The following is a 22,454-nucleotide window of genomic DNA, read 5'->3' on the forward strand; positions in this document are numbered from 1 at the left end:
GCAGAAGTAACAGAGGTGTGGTCTCTACTAGAGTTCCGCCTCCCAAATTCCATGCAGCAGGTGCATTTACGAGAGGGGAACTAGATTATGTGTGGAATGCCAATATAGGGAGTCTGAGAGATGTAGTCTTTAACGTATCAACTTGTAACAGTAGTAGGACAGTTTGTAGGGGCAGAATGGCATTCAGTGAACCAAGCTGTAGTATCTGAGATGATCTGAAACCCAGGAGAGGTATTGTGTTTTATTGGCACCTAAACCTCAGTTATTTTTAACATTGTTGCTCTTATAAGTATACAAGCAACTTAATGTGATTTTTTTCCACATTTACATCCAGTGTTTATGTTGTTTTTATAATCAAATGACAATGATTACATTGAGTTGGTATTTTATACTTTTCTCAGTGTCCAAAGAGCCCACAGGAAACAGTTTTTAAAACTTTTTAAAAATTGAGATATATTTGACATAAAACATTGTTTTAGCATAAGGTTATTAATTTGGCATATTTATATTGCAGTATGGTTGCCATTATAGCTTAGCTAACACCACTACTCTGTCACCTAATTATCATTTCTTCTAGTGTTGGGACACAACTTTTTTCATGTTAAAAGCACAGTTTAGAAAATCTTACCAGAAGCCTTAAACAAAAACTGGATAAGTTAAGTTGTAAGCATTGGTTAGTAAAGCTTAAATTCATTTCCTTTTGGAAGTAAGAGTAAAGTTCACAAAGTTTTCTAGAAATTAAGTATCCTAACATGATGTATTTGTTTTCTATTGCTGCTATAACATATTACCACAAATTCAGCCACTTAAAAACAATGCAAATAAATTATCTTCTAATTCCCCTAGGACAGAGATCTGGCAGACTTTGATGGGTCTCTCTTTAGTCTCACATGGCCAAGATCATGGTGCACACAGGGCTGTGCTCTTTTCTCGAGCCTCAAAGGAGGATCTGTTTCCACGCTCACTCATGGTGTTGGCAGAAGTCGATTCCTTGTGGTCATAGGACGGAGGTCCCTGTAGCCTTGCTGGCTGTCACCTCAGAGCTGTTTGCAGCTTCTAGATGCCACTCACATGCCTGGGCTTGTGGTCGCTTTCTCCATCTTCAAAGCCAGCGACGATGGGTTGAGTCTCCAGTGCCTCAGGTTTCTCTTTGCCTCTTCCCCCATGGCATGTCCCGGACACCCTCTCTCTGACCCTAACTGAGAAAGCTTCTCTGTTTAAAGGCTCGTGTGATTAAAGGCTCGTTTAAAGGACCAATAATTTTGGATAATCTTTACTTCAGGGTCAGTGTCCTTAATCATATCTGCAGAGTCGCTTTGCCATGAAATGCAGTGTATTCCCAGGTTCCAGGGATTGGGACGTGGACATCTTTGGGGGTCTTTAATGCTACTTACCATAAAGGGCAACTGGCCGGATAGCCTGCAATGGTGCATTATTTGTGGTGTGATAATGCCCTGGAGACTACTGACTGATTACATAGTTTACATTTTTTATTGCTTGTGCTGGGTTATGGATCTAAATAGCCAAACTAAACTCTCCTTCTATTAGTATTAAGAAGGCTATTGAAATAGTGGGACTAGGCCTCAATTTTTGCTTTCTATTAAATGGGAAACTTAAAATAAGCGGAAGTAGATAAACACTAAACCAAGAACTTGGTTTTTATAGAACAAGTAATGTTTGTCTTTGATCAGAAGCAGATGTGATTGTTGTCATTTCCATTTAAAATGAAGTTAATATATTAGCATTTTTCTCCACATGGAATCTCTCAGGTGAGTAAATGGGGAGTCAGAATTTTCACTTGATTGCTTCAAGATTGGCAGGAAGTTTCATGTTATAAACCTTTTAAACACTATTAATCATCAAGTTGTTTAGATGAAAAACAAAATACCTTTCAACATTTATAGATGGGCCCTCTGAATTCTCTCCCTTTGTCTGGGTCGTAGTAGCATTGTTCAAATGAATAATTTATTTCATAATTAACCTAAATAACAAATATTTCAGAATGTCTAAGAAATAAATGGGAGTTTGTCTTTGTAGGATATTAGATTGGTAAAAAATCAAGAACCCGTTATTTGCTTTATAAATGTTTCTGAAGGGGATTCTTTGACAATGCATCATGATGGTTTTTCCTTTACCAAATTTTCTTTTGTAAGTGCTCCAAGGAGGTACGATATACCAATAATGCTTCATTTCCCGTTTTTTTGTTGCTAGCCAAGATGGATTTTATTTTTTATTTTTATTTTTTTTAAGTTTATTTATTTTGAGAGACAGCATGAGTGGGAGAAGGGCACAGAGAGAGAGAAAGAGAGAGAATGAATCCCAGGCAGGCTCCCTGCTGTCAGCACAGAGCCCGACACGGGGCTAGAACCCACAAAACTGAGAGATCATGACCTGAGCCAAAAATAAGAGTCGGACGCCCAACCCGACTGAGCCATGCAGGTGCCCCACAGATGGATTTTACAATGTATCTTTGTGTCTGATAATTGTCAGTAACCTCATGATCACCCTCTGTTCCTACGACAGTGACAGCCTACATTTTTGATCTTGCCATTTTCTTTTCTAACTAGGGTGAAGCCAGTGTTCCTGGCAGCAACACAGACCTGTTCCACTGGGGCACCGCGGCCACCATGAAAGTCCTGTCCAGCACCACGACTACCACCAAGGCCGTGCTGCAGGCCGTGAGTGATGGGCAGTGGTGGAAGAAGTCTTTAACTTACCTTCGGCCACTTCAAGTAAGCGATGCCTCTTTTTTCTAAAGACCCATTGTGTGGCTTATGTCAGTCCATCAGCACTGGTTTTCAGTTGTGTTCATGTTGTTACAGCTTTCTCTTCTCTAGATCCTTAAAGTAATCCGTTAAGAAATCTAAGCCTCCCATCATCCAGGGGAAGAGTAATTTATTTTATAGAATGTGGCATTTATTTTATAGAATTTTATAGGGTCTTGCAAAAGACACTGCTACAGATTTAGGTGTGATTAGGTGTCAGAATTAGAATTTAGGGGGATGAAAAGGAAAATGATTCCATCAATACTTACTTGTTTTTGCTGTATTTCTGTGGGCCAGTAGTCATGAAAAAGCGCTAGAAGCTGGCAGGAAGGCTGAGGTTGTTGGGCTGCTATAACAGTAATACCACATACTGGGGGTCGTAACAACAACCATTTCTTCCTCACAGTTCTAGAGGCTGGGAAGTCTGAGATCAAAGCTCCGGAAGATTCAGTGTCTGCTGGGGTCTGCTTGCTATGTTCTCACATGGTGGGAGGGGTGAGGGAGCTCTCTGGAGTCTCTTTTAAAAGAGGTCTGGTCCGTCCCATTCATGAGGACTCCATTTCCCAGAGCTGACCACCTCTGCAAGGTCCCAACTCTTATTTTTTTCGGGGTATGACATAGTGATTTGACAACTCTATACGCTATCCTGTACTGACCACAAACCTAGCTGCCATCTGTCACCATACAACACTCTTACAGTGGCCTTGACCATGTTCCCTATGCTGTACCTTTCCTACCTGTGACTTACCCATTCTGTAACTGGAAGCCTGTACCTCCCACTCCCCTTCGCCCATTTTGCCTATCCCCCACCCCCTCCCCTCTGGCCCCCACCAGTTCTCTTATTTATGGGTCTGTTTATGCCTTTTTATTTTTTTCTTTTAGTTTGCTACTTCGTTTTTTAGATTCCACATGTAAGTGCAATCATATTTTATTTGTCTTTCTTACTTCACTTAGCATAATACCCTCTAAGTCTATCCATGTCAACACAAATGACAAGATCTCATTCATTTTTATGGCTGAGTAATATTTCATCGTGTATATATACCCAGAAGCCCCACCCACCTCTTAATTGTCATGTTGGGGCTTAGAATTTCAACATGTGAATTTCAGCAGGCGACACGAACATTCAGTTTCTAGTAGGTGCTCTGGGTAAAGAGAGCAGTGTACCAGCCTCTTTCACCCATTCTGGAAGTCGAGGTCAGGACAAGCGGTTGAGCGATTGTGCTCTCCGTGACGCATGAAACCCACTGCTCCTCTGCTGACTTCCGTGCGTTCTCACCCTGCAGTCCTTGGGCTCTCCGGAAAGCTCAGAGGAAAGAGAAACATGCTGTTTACCAGGTCACCCCAGATGCTCTCTGGGTGTAGCGTTCATTTTATTCGCTGTCCAAGTACTCTTCAGGCGTCTTCGGTGTGCCAGAGCCCAAGCTAGTGATTGGGAGCAGGGGGGCAAGCCCTTCGCCTGGCAGAGCCTGCACACAGACCCGCCAATAAAGTAATTGTGCAATAATGGAGCGGTAGGCAGTCAGGCGGATGGTGAGGAGGCTTCTGCAAGGTGGCGGGAGAAGGATCCGCATCGGAGAGAGAGAAGTTCTGATGTCTGACGTGGATAGAAGGTGGGGTTCCCAGGACGCACTCTCAGCAGAAGCCTGACTGAGCCACATAGAGCACATGCAGAGCCCTTTTCGGAGGAAGGTGCTTGACATCCTTGTAGAACAGAAAGGAGGCCTGTGTAGTACGAACAGAGTGAGCAGCAGGGAAGAACGGCAGGAGATGAGAGGAAGGAGCTGGTGTCCAGAGCCTTGTAGAGACACTGGTGGGGTCCACAGGTCTTATTCTGAGTAGGACGGGGAGCTGGTGTGGAGTGCAGGCAATGCTGTCATGTGATCCACCTTCATTTAAGGTCATCTGAGTGCTGTGTAGAGAGCTGGCCGGGTGAGTCAGGAATAGGAGCAAAGAGGCTCCAGGCGAGAGGTAGTGCTGGGGTGACTGGAGAGCCAGGGAGGAAGTGGGAGATGCGTTTTGTGGACCTGTGGGTGGTCTGGGTGTGGACTCTGCGGGAAAGGGGAGAACCGAGGATGACCTGGCCGAGACGGTTGGGTAGATGTCCATACCACTGACTGCGATGGAGAGTGCTTGACTTTGGGGGACGGCCCTGCGTCTCCTATCGTGGTGTGCGTCACTGGGGTTATGATTTTGGTCACTTTTCTGTCTCCCCTCGTGGACCTTTTGGGGATATGTGTCTCAGATGAAATGTTTAGCCCTGTGCCTGATACTGGATCATTTTTGGTAAGTGTCCGTTGTAGTTGTCATCGTCATGTACAGAAGGGCCTTTGCTGCTGCCCAAGGTCATGGTTGGCACACGGTGGGGTGTGGGGTAGCGGGGACATGAGCGGGGACATGACAGGGGCGCACTTCCTTCCAGCCTCCAGCTGGGAGGGTTTCAGCGGTGAGGTATGAGGCAGGCCTGCAAGCAGGGGGGTGGGGGGGAGTGGTGGTTAACAAGGCAGTCAGCAATGGACAGGCCGCTCCTAGTGGAAGAAAGGCCTAGGAGCTGGTACGATGTGTGTAGTAGATCGGCTGGTTGGAGGGAAGAATTAGCCTTCGATGTTAACTAATGATGCTAACTAACCTCCAGGAACTTTAAGTGTTATTTTACGCGGTTTAGACTTGATGCTGCTGCCTGTTGGTATTGTTCAAAGCTGGGCAAGGGAGCTATGTGTACCAAGTGATGTTTGAGGAAGGTTATTCTGACTCTAGGCTAGAAAACTTGCCGTGAGTCGAACACTGATTGCTTCTTTGTTTCTGATTCCCTGATGTCAAAGTGACCGGAGAATCCAGAGGCGCCGCAGGGTCAGGTGGAAACGCCGCTTAGAGGGCAGCTGTGACTCCTACGTCCTCTGCTGGGTGTCTGTGTCGCTGTGACACTGTCTGTAGCTCTGACACACTGCACGTGGGTCAGTTTCTCCTGAAATCACCCCTGCTTCCCTTCTCCCCCCACCCCCAGGGCCTTTCTTCTTACCCACTGTTCTTCACCTTGTTCTATTTAGGGGCGAGAGTTTGGCGGTGCTTATCCAACGGGAACCATAGCCAATGAAGGGCTAGAAAGACAAGGCTACCATCCGTTTTATGAATCCGTCCTCTCCGATCCCTTTGTCACAGAGGTAAGGACAGTGCGCCTAAGAACGTAGGCTCAACTGTCATGCTCTTGTGGCATTTCAGTAAAAAAAAAACCTAAAATATTGTGGAAAATGTACATCTTTGGCTTCGTACTCATGTTATTCACTGGTTTTATATGACTTGTGTCTATTATGCCATATTATGAGATTAAAATCTGTTTGAAACTTTACATAGAATAATGTGCTTTAGTAAGTGAGAAGTTATAATTCGCATCATCAGAAGATATAAGAGCCTATGATTCTGTTCTTAGAACATCTTCATAGAAGAAAAGACACCGTACTAAATGGTGTAACCGCTTCTGTCTAGTCTGCAGTGACCTGTGACCCGTATCAGCACGTTCCAGCAGAAAGCTTTGCAGAAGTATTGCTAAGAACTGGAAAACTGGCTGAGACGAAAACTGAAGGGGAGGAGGTATTTCCAACAACAGAAGGTATGAAACAAAGTTCCAGCTCCTTGACTGTGTGTAAGTCTTACTAGGAGATCCGTAAGTGAAAAACTATATGAGTGAATGGAACTTGGGAAAAACAAGAATATAAGTTTTCAGTAGTTTTGAATAGCTTAACCTGACACCACCATTCACTTATTTAAAACATTTATTGAGTACCTTCCGTTTTCTGGATACTTACTAATATTGAGGATTTAAAAGGATAAGGATGATAGGATTCCTGTATTTAAGTTTCTAATTATGTGAAGTGATTGTTACAGTAAATGGTATAAAGTGCTCAATAAATATTCGATGCTTTCCGATTTTATGTGTTAATTAAGAACTCTGAAGTATTTGCTTCACAGAACGTAGATGTGTATTTCATTTAAGAATTTTCTGTGTGGCAGCATATCTTTCCATGTAGAATTTTTTGAAAAGAATTCAATGTACGCAAGTTCACCAATGGCATCTTACCATTTGTGTGTTTTTTTCTCTTTCATCTCCTTACTTCTTTTTAAGGTTCCAGGATAGTTGCCTCAGCTGTTTTCTTTCATTTCCCTCTCTCTCTGCTCTGTCATCCATAGTGAATACCTCCTGATTTAAAGGCTGCCGGAGTTCCGGCCATCTTGTCTATGTTCCAGGCATCAGTAAGAAGAAAAGAGGAGGGAGGGCAAAACATTGTGTCCTTGGCAGACCTATTCACACCTGCCACTTACATATTTCTGACTGTCTCTCACCACCAGTAAACCTGGATGATGCTGTCTTAACTGAGCACATCGATGTATGGGATAAAATTGGGGAAAATGTGTATGTGGAATAGAACTGCTGTTTTCCCAGAATCCTGTTCTTGTCACTCACTTTTGGATAATCCTTCTTTCAATCAGTATTTATATGTAGTTGGAAAGAGGGGGAACAAATACCACTTTTCTATCTACTGTGTGGGCCTCTTGAATACTAGAGGTTTTTATTAAGTATACCTTTTTCCTTCAGTTCTGAATGTATGGTTTGTTTTTTTTTTTTTTTACCTCTTATTTCTCAAATCAGGGTGTCTCACAATCGATGAGTACGTTTTTGTTTGTTTGCTTTTCTCCAAAAAGCTATTATTAAATTCATGGCACGTCTTAGAAACAATGCTGAATATACATGAAGAGTGTAGTTACATTGCTGTTTCCCCTTTTAATTATTCTTTATTACTGCTTGCTTTTCTTTTTTTGATTGTCTTTTAAGTATTTTTTTTCAGTTCCATAGACATTTATTGGTAGGCGGCATTTGCTTTGCCTACTGCAAGAGAAGCCCCGTATCAAATGCTATTAGTACAGTATTTTATTTAATCTGAATAACAGACCACCTGATAGTTACCATCAGTCATATTTTACAGTGTAAAGAAGCATGTCTCAGAGATAAGAATAGTTTTGTTTTTATTTTTGTTTTGTTTTGTTTTAAGTTACGCAGCCAGTGGTTGGTTGAACTGAGTTCAGATTCAGCGTTGATCATTGCCGTGGGTAGTATTCTCCCCATTTTACCAGCCTCTGCACGGGACTGCATTAGACCTTGAATCAAAAATAATAACAGCAACGAACAAAAACATGCCAGTGTCACTTAGTTTGATATTTTCTATTCAAAATTTGTTAATATGTCGAAGATACCATTTTTTGCAGGGTGGAGTTTGCAGGAGAAAAAATTGTCCTGAAGAGTAAAAGCATCTCAAAATGGAATCACTGTTTGTTCCTTTTTCATCTTATCACACATGACCTTTTTCATCTTATCACATGTGACCTGTCCATACTCATGTTCTGCAGGGATACCAGAGGAGTAGGGAGCGTCCTCTGTTTCACCCATTTGTCCCTCAGACCTGTTTCTGGATAAATTCTCTGTAATTGTTTGCTTGTGGATCAAAGTATGAATGGTTACTGAGCTGCTTTGCACAGATAGAATCTAAGACCTTAGGAAAATAGTGGGTTGGATGTCGAAGTGTATCACCCATTGATTGGCATAATAATGGACTAAAATCATAACCGGGAAGTTTGGAAACATGGATTGATACAGTGTTTTGCTTAGCTTGCATCATACATATATGTGCTGATGAGAGTATCTGTCATACAAAAGGCATGCTTCGCCCAAAGGCAAAACAGTGGCATCACATTGTCCAACCTGCAGATGCCTTCTTAGAGCAAGCATCCCGTCTCAGACTGATTTCTCAGTGTATTTAAGGCTTCTGCTATTTTCCATAGCTGTGTTTTGTTTTTTTTTTTTTTTTTTTTTTTTGAGAAAGTGAAAGGCCCTCATGAGGTGCAGATTTCTGGGTTAGTAGGCCTCCCCTTTTCATAGGGTCTTGAGAGTACTTGACCATCTCTGCTGCACTTGGTAACTAAATGATGGGACATTCAAGTGATCTTGAAACATGAAGCAGGTTAGAGAGACTTTCTTCAGGTGCTGTGTGGAGTAGGGGACACGTGCCTGATGATGGACCAGGGGACCCCTTCCAGTGCCTTTTCTCACCATAGGTCCTTTACTCACTGAAGGAGTGGTCCTTGAGCCACCTGGTGTGCTCGGCATTGTCCCCGTACTTGGAATATAAAGTCACAGAAGACCTGGTCTTGTCCTCCAAGGGCTTACTGTCCAGGTGAGGAGACAAGACAGACACATTTGTGTGTGATAAGGGCTATGAGAGCAGACACAAGAGGTGTTGGGATTATAGACGTGTGACAGCCACGTGGAAAGGTGGCCTGAAGAGGCTTCCAAGCTGGTGATACTTGACCTGGGATTTGAAGGATGAAGAAGGGCAACGTAGATCAAAAGAGCAGGGGGAGTTGTTTCGCATTAGAGCCCCTTGGAAAAATTTTTAAGAAGTGCTGAAGCCTGGGATCCACTACAGACCTTGTATTTCAGAACGTCTGAAGTGCAGCCCATGCATGAAATATTTTTAGAGTTCCTAAGGCAATTCACTTGGGAAGCCATGGTGAAGACCCTTTGGAAGTTTCACTTAACACGCTAGCATCTCCCTACCCATCACGTGTCTGTTCTTCAAACTGACACACTTGCTTTGTAAACCTCTCACCTGGCAATCTGGAGAATGCCACCTATACCTGTTATGTCTGTGTCTGTTCTCTTCCCATTGGGGGTCAAACCCTGCGTGTCCTATCTGTTTCTAACGTGTACAGGCCTGCTCAGGTTTTCCATATGGCAGACGTGAAATCAGCGTCTCCACGGTGACAAGAGTGAGCACCGTGTGTGCGTCAGTTGCTGGGACAGGAATTGAGGCCACGCTCTTGGCGAATCCAACTCTAACTTCCCAGGGGCGTGTGCACTGTTCTTAGTAGTGTCTGTGAGATTTTAGTGGGAATGCAGGTGGTTTTTTTTTGTGTGTGTGTGTGTGTCCTGGTGTTTCATCAAATTATCTTTTCTGACGCTCAGATTTTACTACTCCACCAAGGGAAAGAATCCAAGTCCGTTGAAGTATTAAAAATTTTTTCCCAATATTATTCAGTTGAGTGGGAAAAAGATTTCAGAATGCTTGTATATATTAAAAATGGAATTTTTTAAAAAATATAGACATGATTTTAATACTCTCTTTAGTTTACATCTGGGGATGCAATTTATGATGCATGTTCATAAGCACTGTCAACATTTGACATCCCTTGATAATGCTATTTTATCTGAGGTAGGTGTCTTTGTGTACTTTATAAAGTCAAATATTTGTCAGAAACTCAGCAGATTTGAAGAGTGATATAGGCTAACTTACCCAAAATAGAAATTGTGAAAATATGACTTCTAACTTTGGTTCAGAAATAGGTCATAATACAAATTAAACTTCCCAATATGATCTGGCTTTTCAGAATTTTTTAATAAAGTTGATGAAAAGGTTTTTATGGAGACTAGCTGAAGAAAATTGATCATTATTTATTTAGCTAAATGAATGATTTAATGGCTAATGATTTCCAAATCAATAATATGGGCAGCTCTCCTATGTGAATTTAGTTCTGGAATTAAATTTATCATAGAGTGCTTTCCAGAGGCACTTAGTTTGCACAGAATTAGTGCTTGGAGGCTTATGCATAGATTTCATCTGATTTTGACTGTATAACTTGTTTAGAAAATGCATTATATTCAAGATTTTAGAGCCAGCATTGCAAATTAAATTCATATACACTTTTAAATGTAAGGCAGGCTTCCCCCGCCACCGCCCCCCATATACCTTAATGGTACAGTAAAATCACGCCGACTCAGTCTGTAGTCATCATGACACCTGGTGAATCCCAGTGAGACCTTTTAGGATCAGTCTACTTCACATCCTCACTGATAATTTTGTCGAATGTTCTTCACTGGCTTCAGATTCAAAGACTGAGCAGCTTCCTGTATGTGGGGTTTGATTTTCACTTTGCAGAAGTCCTGGAGTCTCCATGCTGCCTAGAAGGTTTTAATGCCCAGAGGCGTGACTTCATGTAACCCTAATTACCATCCCGAGGCCCCATCTCCAAATACCGTCACACTAGGGATTGCGGTTTCAACAAATAAATTTCAAGGGAGCACAGACAGTTTGTTCACAACACTGTCTTTACAAATTAGCTACTTTTCTGAGTGTAGGTGATTTACATTAGCTTTCCAAGCCCGTGTAGAAAGCAAGATAACACTGTCTCCTTTGGGGGTTTTTTGTGATGCAAAAAGAATTAGAGCTAATTCATGCAAAGCATCTTTCTCATATCTGGCTTGTTGGAGCAGATATTTTAAAAATTATAGGTATTTTTGTTTTATACTACTAATAATTATTGCTGGGTAAAGAAATGGCATGAATGCAGGCAGAGAGCTGGCATATAAATCATTGGAGATTCAGACTAATTTAGCTGGTGTGTAGGACAGGGATAATACCAGTTAAAACTGTAAATTAAGGTTGGCCCATATTTATCGAGACCTCGAACATCAAATAAAATTTAATTTTCATTCTTCAGGAAATGGGAAACCATTGAAGAGCTGCATATCTGCATTACGTTTGTGTATATGTGTGTTTTAAGCTGTTGAGACACGATTACACTGATGCTTGATGAAAAATAACAGGAAGTTAGTGTGAAGGTACGGTTTTAAAATGGATTGGAATGGATTGGAAGGCATCAAGTAGGGTTGAAAGATTCCAGTTTTTAAAGGAGAGTGTGTGGCAGTGGAAGTAGAAAGTCTGTGGGAATGAGTTCTTGGGAAATGAATCAGCCTGCTTGGGTGGCTGACGGTTGGAAGCAGGGGAGAGGGTGAAGTCCAGGATGACTCTGGGATTTTGTGTTTTGCTAACTGGAAGAATAGTGCACCCTTTTCGGAAATATGAATGATACCGAGGAGAGAATTAGTAACGTGGGGGGATATTTGAGTGGCAGTGTCACAATAACCGGTCGGTAATATAAGTCGTAGGAAACGGATCAGGGCTCTAGAGATAAAGATTAGGAAAGTACTGAGGTATCAGCTGAAATGAAGAACACGGCTGAGTTCTCCTGGGAAGAGAGTGTGAAGTGGAGTCGACAGGTAGGGATGAAATAGTCTAACTGAATTCCCACAGTCAGCGGTCGAGGAGAAGGCGATCTGGTGACGTGGACACAGGAGGGTCATTTGAGGAGAGCTGCGGGGAACCCTGTGACCCTGAAAGCCAAGGAGGGACCAGGTGGCAGTGCCTTGTGGTTCGGCGAGATCTGAGAGAGGTTGGCGAGGCCTGCAGAGTGGGTTAGAAGGGAGAGCTCCCAAGGGAGGAACCTTTTTTCCCAAGACCGGTGTGATTTACTTATGTGTTGGCACAGGACCGGTAGAAAGGGACTTTCTTTTTTGTTGACTGAGGAAAACCGCGAGCTTCTTCCACAGACAGGTTGGGAGGAGCAGCTAAGTGAGGGTCGGGTCCCAGTGAGAAGAGGCTGAGTAACAGCAGGGATGGCAGAAGTGCACCCGCTACTCGGGTGTGTGCATGTCTGCTCTTGTCGTCCTGCTGCAGCCCATCTCCACGCCTCAATGCAGCAGCTAATCCGTTAACAAGTATGATTTAGGGGCGCCTGGGTGGCTCAGTCAGTTGAGCGTCTGACTTGGGCTCAGGTCACGATCTTGCAGTTCGTGGGTTCGAGCCCCGCATCGGGCTCTGTGCTGATGGCTCGGAGCCTGGAGCCTCTTCAGATTCTGTGTCTCCCTCTTCCTCTGCCCCTTCCCCGCTCGTGCTCTGTCTCTCTCTCTCTGTCAAAAATAAATAAACATTAAAAAAATAATAATTATTATGATTTATATGAAATGGAAGTAATTGCCTCTGTTACCGCTCTGGCAGTTCTTAACAGAAGAACCTATTATCCGTCATCTTTGGGGGGGAATCAAAAAGTGTCCTAACTGAAGAAAGTCGTTTGTTCCCTCAAGTCTATACTGTTTAGTGGGGGTGGGGGGAGGGAACTTCTAGATGCTTTCTATATGCTAAAGAGATGATACGCGTTGAAAACTAAGGCTCTGATCTAAAATTCACAATGCTTCGAAAACCAAAAGGACTTCTTATAACTTGTTTGACATCAAAACCTGAATTAAACTGACATGAGGTTATTTAATCTTTGCTTTATCTCATCTAGTGTGAGCATTCAAATGTTTTACAGCAGAGATGTAATGTCTTTGATTCTGGGTGCTCTCGGAACGTGCTGAAGGTATCATGTCATATGTGATACATTTCTAGCATAACTTCCTGAAAGTTCAGAACGTTCTGAATTCTGGGACACAGAGCCATGCAATAAATCAATGGTGGGTCTGGGTTCTCTTTCTGAAGATGGTTCCCAACTTACTGTATCATTCTGCCTGTTTTTATAGTTTATAGATGCTGTTTTAGTTGTTCCGAAATGTACCTGGGATTTTGGTTTTACGTTAGGTATGGTAAGACACCCAGACGTGGAAATGATGGTCATGAAGGAAGTTTATACTTGCAGATCCCTAGACATAGGAGGCAGGACAGGCCACCCAGGGCCCCATTGTTACAGCAAATACTTGACGCCCAGGAAGAGACAAGCGACATGTACTCGGGGAATCAGAGCAGACTGTTTATTTCGCACCAGGGTCGGCCCAGCGGAGTCACCTCCAAAGGCTGAGCCGTGAGCCCTGGCGCTGGCCTTCTTTTATGCCTGGCTAGCTTCCGGGTATTGGAAACCTTCTATTGGCTGCACGGGGTGGGTGGGAGGCGTTATCAGTTGTGCTATGTGGGCAGTTGGCTGATGCAAGAGGCAAGCAGGATTACAGAAGCCAAAAGCATGCAAGGAGAGTATCTGGCCTCGGACACCTGGCTGGCCTTTTTTAAATCACTTCTTGCCGGCTTTCCTTCTCAGCACAGGGGAACACTTGGGTCAGCCTGGGGTCGGAGGCAGAGGAGGCGGAGGTGGGAGGGGAAAGCCTGGGCAAAAGTCTTTATTGTACTTTCCACGGGCACAGTAGGGGAGGGATTGTAGGCAAATTTGAGCGAGCCTAAAATAGATTGTTTGAATAATTTTGTAAGACTCCAGGCTGTAGTTTTCTCTGGTTGTCCAGTGCCTGGCCCTGGGGTGGTTAGAGTGGAGGAATATAAAAGCCACTGGAGAGAAGGTGGTTCAGAGTATTGGCTCTAAATTGGTTGGTTTGCATATCAGAGATGTGCTCAGAGTAATTTGTTTGCCATCTTTAGGAATTTCTAGCTCTGAGAAGGGCAGTCTTTCCAGGATTATCAAACACCCAGAATGTCAAAGCATCATAAAATAGGAAAAAAAAAAAAGATTAACACATTTGTGCGTATGAAATAAAATCTGTGTGGATATTATTCACTTGAAGCAAACATTTATATTTTAGGGTGATTATTGTTACTGGTAAAAGTAACAGTGATGATTCTTTAGACTTTTTTCTGAGGGTGATTTTTGTCATACTCCGAGCTAATGGAAATGAAGTATTTCTTTTATCTTTCCTGCTGTAATAAGCTTTGTATTCAGTTATTATATGTTCAAGAAATGCTAGAGATCATCTTGTCAGTTGTATCTTTGTAATAATATAACTTCTTAAAATAAACCTACTGGAATTTAGGTGTTCAGATGAAGATCTTCCCCTTGAATGATCTTTCCTGAGGACTCTGCATCTATTTCAATTATGTTGTCAGTTGTTCCTTTCTGTCGTTTTAGTTTGTTGCTGGGTTGTTTTTGTTTTGGAATTTCCTTCAGGGTCTGTAGCATATTCATTGGAATATCTCCTGGAGTATTTTCCTCACTGGAGGGTGCTTTGGTTTGGGGACACAGAAATATGCACATTAAATGGAGTGAAAGATGAAGTCAGTGATATTAAAAAAAATAGATCTGACTGGAAGATAGTAATGGAACTGGTATTATGACAGATAGGCGTCAGATTGGCCCCTGTCACAACTCTTAAGAGGGACGGTCCTTCAATAGCCAGAGAAACAGCCACACACCTGAATAAAAGCTCCTGAACTTTGAGGGGACTGGTCTCTTTTGATGAGTGGGTTCAGATAGGCTTATTTGAAAATTGGTTTCCCTTGTGCACAAAGAAAGGAGGTATCTGAAAACAGAATGGGAGGAGGAAAAAACTAGGTGAGATTGTAGGTCACTTTATAAGAAATAATGTAAGAAAGAAAATTAAAAGGGAAAAATCACTAGTATGTGAAACTATTGGACTTTTTTTTCCCTCCAAAACATGGATCCTGAAGGACTATTAGGCAGGCATCAAATGGTAGAAGATGTAAGGCAGGTAGAAGTCAAAATGGTAGCCCAGGGGTTTTATGCGTGTGTGTGTGTGTGTGTGTGTGTGTGTGTGTGTGTGTGTATACAGTATGCAATTTCTAGACACGAAGTAAATTTGCCGCATATTGTCCAGAATGTTCGCAGATTAAACTTACATGCTCTTCTTGCTTTATCTTCTGGCGTCCCAAAGATAGAGCTAAGCCTTCATCCTTCAGTTTTAATAGTGTTCTACAACACACTCACCAGTACTGTTTCTTCTTCGCTCTCAATTATTTGTAGAAAATTTGATTTGGGCTCTTTGCATTGTATTTTTTATTATTTATTTGGAGACTTTCTCTTGTCCTAGCGTGTTTATCCCCAAGGGCAGAGACTGATTGTTAGGGCAATGTCTGGTTCAGAGAAGATTCTCATTGCCACGGAATGAAGGAATGAATTTGCAGATGGGCCTTGAAATGAGTAGCTTTTGAGTAGAAAACCTCTCTAAAATAGTGCGATTCCTCGGAAGTCCTGAGGCTGACTGGTGGTCCAATTTGGTCCATAAGGTTTGGAGAATACAGAGGAAATGAGTATTTAGAGAACCAATATTGCCTCTGTAAGGTGCAGCAGAGAAAGCTCAAATCCCTCCCGTGAGTCATCCACAGGAGATTCTGAATTCTAAGTCAGCTTTTGACACTTCATCCACTTGTAGGTGGTTCCTCGCCCCACCAGTGTCTCATTGTCCAGACTGTTAGCTAAACTCAGATTATATAAATGACTTAAATTTTAGTTCAAGTGAGACACAATTAGGAAGGTAAATCTTCTGGAAAAATATTATATGGTGTATTTCTGAAGTCAAATATCATTTACTTTGGATTATCCACGTAACAGTTCTCCTTCATTAGTGCAGATCATGAGATTCTGTGTCCTTTAAAAATAAAGGATTTACATTGTGATTACATATGACTACCCGGTATTTGTCGCTAAAACCCTAAATGAATCCCGTATTAATACAAACCACGCATAAACACAGGCTTTGTTGGCAGTGTGCTCTCTTTTATTAAAGCCATGAGACTGATAAGTTGTTGCTTATATAAAAAAATGTGTGGAAAAGTTGTTCAATAGTTGGGAATCTTAAGATCTTATATAATCAAAGCAAGGGCTTTTTGTGGAGTGTGATGAAGAGGGATGTTCTTGGAAGGAACAAAACCTATTCATTGTAGTATTCAAAAGATTTATCCTAAATTTGCACTCACGTAGCTTTCTTGTTGCTTTGCTCTTTGTTGCTCATATGCTCAGTTACCATGTCAGCTGTCATTGATACATATAATTTTATAGCATGGCTTGGGCCTTTATAACCAAAAGATTAGCTGTAAGAAACCATCCTCACTGATCTCTTTGCACTTAGACTTTGTACCTGCACTAACAGAATTTTCTCCTATTTAAAAGTGTAATGAATAGCACAGTTTGTCTGAGTTAAGGCAAGGTTACTATTTAATAGCATGGTTTCATGTGATCTGTATTAGATGGTATGCATAGACCTTTGTAAAAGGTCTCAGAGAGTCCTCTCGAGCTAGGTATCTGTTGAAATCAGGTAGGACTGAAAACATGGCACATAGTAACCATGAATGTCGTATAGATCTTCAAGTAAAATCATGCATTTTTTTCCCCTGCCTTCAGTTCTGCTGCAGCTGGCAAGTGATGCTTTACCAAGTGACATGACCTTGGCTCTGGCGTACCTCCTGGCCTTACCACAGGTGAGTTTGCCGTTACCAAGAAGGGACTTCATGAACCAACAAAAAAATCTGTCCTGGGGATTTTTCACCAAATAAATTGTTATATGTCTCACTTCCTTCTGATTGTTCTTATGTGCTGGAAGGACTGTGGTGTCAGTATTCAGAGAGCAAATTCTACCATTTTAGCTGAAGTGTTCATTTCAAAATCTGCCTCTCCATCACAGGATCTGCCTTTACAGTGTCTTCTGAATTTTAACGTCGTCCTGTTCAGTTGAGCGTGAGCTTGCGTTGATGTGATGGAGACTTTGAACATAAATTCTGTAGTGATGACTAGAAATGTAATGGCTTATGATGATTTTCTTAATTTCCTTTCAGCTGAGTTCATTCTGTCATGTTCCTTTCTAGGTGTTAGATGCTAACAAGTGCTTTGAAAAGCAGGCCCACTCTGCTTTATCTCTCCAGCTGGCAGCATATTACTATAGCCTCCAGATCTATGCCCGACTGGCTCCATGTTTCAGGGACAAGTGCCATCCTCTTTACAGGGTGAGTCCTCCTCGTTTCCACTTTATTAACAAGCAGAGCTGAGTTACTTGTCTAAAATAGTTAAAACACATGTTTATCTTTGGAGGGACTGATGTGCTTTATATCCAGGATGCATTCCCAGCGTTGGACATAATAACTTTTCCAGGCACTGGAAGAGGTAGTTTCTCATGTTATTGTGAATGCTGATTCTTCCCACAACTTTGCTGTCATTTATTTTATTTTACAATTTCTTAGGAAAGGTTAAAGTAGTAGGAGAGGAGAAATGGAGAATTGAGTGTTTAATTCACCTCCCGAAAGGAAGATGGCTCTAATTTAGGACAGTAGGCAATGCAGTTCTTTGAGCAGTGCTGTACTTTTATTTATTTTTAAGCCAGAAATACGAGAGTAGTTACTGTGCCGATGAAATGTTGAAACATGTTATGTCTACTTGCCACCAAGCTCCAGACAACTTTTACATAACTTATAAATGTGGCCTCAAGTTATGTGTGCATTCTTTTGTGGATGCAGACTTATTACGGATGCCACTGGAAAATCAAAGCCCTCTAGGTTTACTTGTACATATACCAGTTTTAATTATCAGCCTTGGGAAATTATCTACTTTTTTTTTTTTTTTGTACTGGTGTATTTTTTTAATGTTTATTTATACTTAGAGAGACAGTGAGAATGAGTGGGGGAGGGGCAGAGAGAGAGGGAGACACAGAATCAGAAGCAGGCTCCAGCTCTGAGCTGTCAGCACAGAGCCCGATGCTGGGCTCGAACTCATGAGTGGTGAGATCATGACCTGAGCCAAAGTGGGACGCCCAGCCCACTGAGACACCCAGGTGCCCTTGTACTGAGCTATTTTTAAGAGAATTACTACTTTAAGAGTAGATAAGCAAATCGGACTTTGAAATCCACTATGTGTACAGATAAAAGGTCAAATTTCGTGGCAGGATTCTTTCTGTCCTGACCTCAGAGCACACTTTAAAGAAGTACTTTTACAATCCAAGTGTGTATCAAAGTTCTAGCTGCCTCAGCCTTCCCAAACATCTCTAGGAATCTACAAAGACATGAAAACATTCCCTTTGTGGCAAAAATTCATGGCTCTCATTCATCCATTTTTCTTTAAAAAGAGAAAGAGGGGGGATCATCTAGAACACACGTTAATCTTGCAAGGGCATACTGTTATTAGACCTGTATTGTCCTCAGGCATAGTTTTATCAAGATGACAGTTGGCCAAGTAAGGAACGTTTTCTTCTTTTTAGCTACTTAATATATTACTTTATTTTGGGGATTGTGTGTGTGTGTGTGTGTGTGTGTGTGTGTGTATACATACATATAATTTTTTTGTTTTGTCTTTTATAGCTATTGCTTTGTGCAGTGACTTGATTCCATACTCTAGTAATTTTCCTTTGTTTTATTTTTATGTCTCAGGTATGTTTCTGTGTGAAATAACAAATTGAACCACTGCGCTGTAAATTGAGGGACAGAAGTGATCACATAGGTGGAAGCGTGGCGAATGTCCTTCCGGAACAGCGTACTCACTGTCCTTGTTATGTTAGGTGGCCGTCAGAGAATGTGCGCGGCAGATTTGCCGGTGTCTGTCTTTCGTTAGTGCTGGGCACATACATAAGCAACAAGTAATTTACTCCAAAACACCAAGTGTGTTGAAACGCAGTGAAGTTTTACTTTGATCCAAAGCATTGTGCCTTGTTACAAACACAAGTCAGTTGTGTCCTCAGGACTTTCTTGACCGCGATTTCTAAGTGGGTGCCGTTGGCATGGGATCCAAGTGCTGGAGTGGGATCGCCCTCTCTTGTTCCCATGTACGTACTCTGTATCAAGATCACACTGTGTGCCTAGCACTGTGCTGCACTTTCCATGAATACAGAGCATTGAAAGGTCAGTCATCTGGGTACCTCAAGCGTGCCGTGGGCTCTGAGCATTAAGACGAAAAGACGAATATGGCTGCCTGAGCGCCATGAACCGGCCGCTTACTATAAATGCAGAGAAGACAGTTACATGCAGGGGACTGGACGGGCTTTGCAGGAGAGCGCTGCAGACCGATGCACCACAGACTCGCTGGGCCCGTAAGGGCCAAAGAGCTTGCTGTAGAGCTACATTTTGGCCCAGTCTTTAGTTTCGTTTCTTAAAAAATCTTAATTGAAGTAGTCCTCCTCCAAAAGTAGTCCTCTTGGAGGAGAATTCTGGTACAACATATGTTCCTCTTTTCCCTGATAATAAATTATTTTTATAAAAAATTATTTGTGCCAAAAGTTGAAAGTCCTTAAATCATGTACTGTTTGTGAGAGAGGTGAGTTGGGAGAAAACCATTCAAGTCCACCCCGACTTTTATATCTGGCAGTCACTGTTTCCTTCTTCGGATCCTGCAGTCACTCCATAAGGAGCCCCATTGAAAATCTCCCCAACTCAACCATGGGAAGAGACAAAGAACATGGAAAGCTCAGGGTTAGAAGTAAAGGTGCTTCCATCTTGGTTTCCTCCGTGTTCCCAGCAGTTCTTTTCACTGAGTAGAAGTGTGAACATTTTATTTCCAGATCTTGTATTTTGTATATCCTGCCATAGATCCAGTGTTTATCAAGTGCCCAGTGTGAACGACCTGGAGCCTGGCATCACAGTGAGAAGAACCGTGAGACTTGATTCTTGCCCTTTTCTTACCCTTAACCACAATTTCTGTTTCTTCCTTTCATCTCATGTCACCCCGCCACCCGTCAACTCTGGGCCTTGTTCCCGTCACCGTCCTCCTATCAAACTATCCTTCCTTTGAAGATGTCCCTCAGAGCTATCTTGTCTTGCCCTAGCCCTGGGCCTCTGATTCTTGGTTGTTAGACTCTTCATCCACCCCGTGGCATGGCTCGGGACACCTGCTCCTCCTCTGTCTCTGGGCCCGGTAACAAAAGGCAGCTGCTGTTCAGGGTCCTCTCTTCAGGAAACTGCAGTAGAGCCACGTGGGAACAGAAACAGTAAAGTCCACGTAGCCCCGCGTGTTTGCTTCAACACATGATTTCTAACTTCTCGGCTGCTGCAGACAGAAACAGGTGTCTCTTCCGGTAGTGTTAAGATAGCACATGGCCGGCTCAGGGGCCAGCCCATTCTCCGGGGACTTCGTGGCAGTTCTGTGGAAAGCATTTGGTTGGTTGGTAGTCTGAAAGGTGAGCTGAAGAGGTAGAAAGTACCCATGATTTTTTTTAACATCAAGATGCAAAGATGTTCTGAAATTCTTCCAGATAGATGTGTTAAAAGGGAGTGGCAGAGGTCGAACACCTCTCCAGTTGTTTTTCTTCTCTCTGCCCCACGTCCTCAAATTAATTCAGTCTCCGGGCTCCATGGTTCTTCACCTGGAGCACTGTAACCGTCTCATAAACACCACCCTGTCTTTGCTTTCGTTAGGTTTGTATTCTTTCCCAAACATCTGCCAGAGTGGTGTTTCTAAAATAGAGATCTGGTCACCCTGCCTTGTGCCTAAAATCCCTCAGTGATTTCCTGTTGTCCGGGCAAGGTCTGCATGTCCCCCACGGTCTGGCCTCTGCCTCTTTCTCCAACTCCTTCTTCCTTTGCCCAGCCATACCAAGCCACTTAAATTTCTCAGATGCCCTGTGCGTTCTCTTTCCTTGTCTTCAAACCTGTGTTCTTTGCTATGATGTTTTCCCCCAGCATTTCTTTGCTTAGGACTTGCTTCAGGTGTTACCTCACCCAGGCTGGGTTCCTGTCCCCTGCTGTCACTCGGTAGTGCTCCCAGGCTGTGTTTGGTGCTCTTCTGTGGACATCTGTAGTGCCCTGTACTTACTCCAGTCATTGTGCTTACACTCTCGTTTTGCATTTATGTATCTTTCATCTCACTAGATAATGAGCTGTTTGAGGCCAGTGTCTGAGTGGTATTTGTTTTTTCCAATGCTTAGAGCAGGACCTGGATAATAAAAAGGAGTAAATAAATCTTCACTGGGTAGATTATTGAAAATTAATGAATAATTCTTCAGCCCATGTGAAATGGTTGAATTGTGTGTGTGTGTGTGTGTGTGTGTGTGTGTGTGAGTGTGCGCGTGCGCATGCGCTCAGGGATTTATCAGGTGATTATGCCAGGCCATGTTCTAGATCCTGGGGAAACACAAGCGCACAAGACACATAAGAACCCTTGCCCTTTTGGGACTTACATTCCATTGAGGAAAGGACACCATCAACAAAATAAGTAAATACAATATATACTCTGTGAAATGGGGGTAAGAGCTATGAAAACAAAAAGCAAAGAAGAGTAAGCAACACGCTCGTGCGCGTGTGTGTGGAGAGCACAATTTAAACAGGCTCAGGAGAGGCCTCAATTCAGAAAGTGACTTTTGACAGGACAAAAAGGTGAGGGCAGAGCCAGGAAGATGGGAGGGGAAGAGCCTTCCAAACAAAGGGAATAGCATGACGAAGGTACTGAAGCATCCCTGCGCCCATCCTGCATACTGTGGCAGTTTTTCACAAAGTATTTGAGATAGTATTGAAATTTTACTCCATAAAACTCAAAGCTTTGAAGAGTTGCCTGACCCCAGATGGAAAGGATAGAAATTCAGTCTGTGACCAGACCTCATTGTGACCAGCAGGGTCTCCTCTGTCCAGCTAAAAGTGTCAAAAGGCGTATGTGCGTGGGGCGGGGGGGGGGGCAGTAGCAGCAAGGGTCTGGCCTATGGGAATTTTCAGTGGACGCTAGAAAGATCAGACTAACCCTGAGAAGGCACTGGCTGTCTTAAAGTACCTCTCCCATTTATTCTGCCACTTGATCCTTGGAGCAAGCCCATTTTGCAGAAGATAAGACTCGGAGAAATCCAGTTACTCGCTCCAGGTTGCCCTGGTGGAAAGTGACATCCTGTCACTTAAAGCTCCTGATTCTAGGCTTTACCTGCTTTTTGCTTGCACCAGAGCGGTTTCTGGTGTGCAGTCTAATGAGTCGGTTGCTGCGGGAAGCTCCGCTGTGGCTACAGGTGAAATCTAAACTCCTTTGTGTGACAGAGACGACCCTTCCCGAGCTGACTGGCTCTTCATTACCCCGCCAGCAAGATCCTGACGCTAGCTCTTTTGAAGTTTATGTTTTAGCTGTTCAGAATTTATATTTCTCTGCATTTACCATCCTTTTTCACACCTCTGTGCCTGT

At 42.8% G+C, this 22,454-nt stretch overlaps 1 protein-coding gene across 2 annotated transcripts in view; it reads left to right on the plus strand.

Annotated features, from left to right (window-relative positions):
- NBAS (NBAS subunit of NRZ tethering complex) overlaps positions 1-22,454 on the plus strand; it is a 333,519-nt gene that overhangs the window by 202,161 nt on the left and 108,904 nt on the right. For both annotated transcript variants that reach the window (XM_030311617.1, XM_030311618.1), the window contains exons 36-40: positions 2,568-2,732; positions 5,813-5,926; positions 6,249-6,372; positions 16,725-16,801; positions 17,186-17,323. In XM_030311617.1, coding sequence (XP_030167477.1) covers positions 2,568-2,732; positions 5,813-5,926; positions 6,249-6,372; positions 16,725-16,801; positions 17,186-17,323 — 618 coding nt within the window. The remainder of the gene's footprint in view (positions 1-2,567; positions 2,733-5,812; positions 5,927-6,248; positions 6,373-16,724; positions 16,802-17,185; positions 17,324-22,454) is intronic.

Source organism: Lynx canadensis, chromosome A3 (genome assembly GCF_007474595.2).
Source record: "Lynx canadensis isolate LIC74 chromosome A3, mLynCan4.pri.v2, whole genome shotgun sequence".
Taxonomy (NCBI): Eukaryota; Metazoa; Chordata; class Mammalia; order Carnivora; family Felidae; genus Lynx; species Lynx canadensis.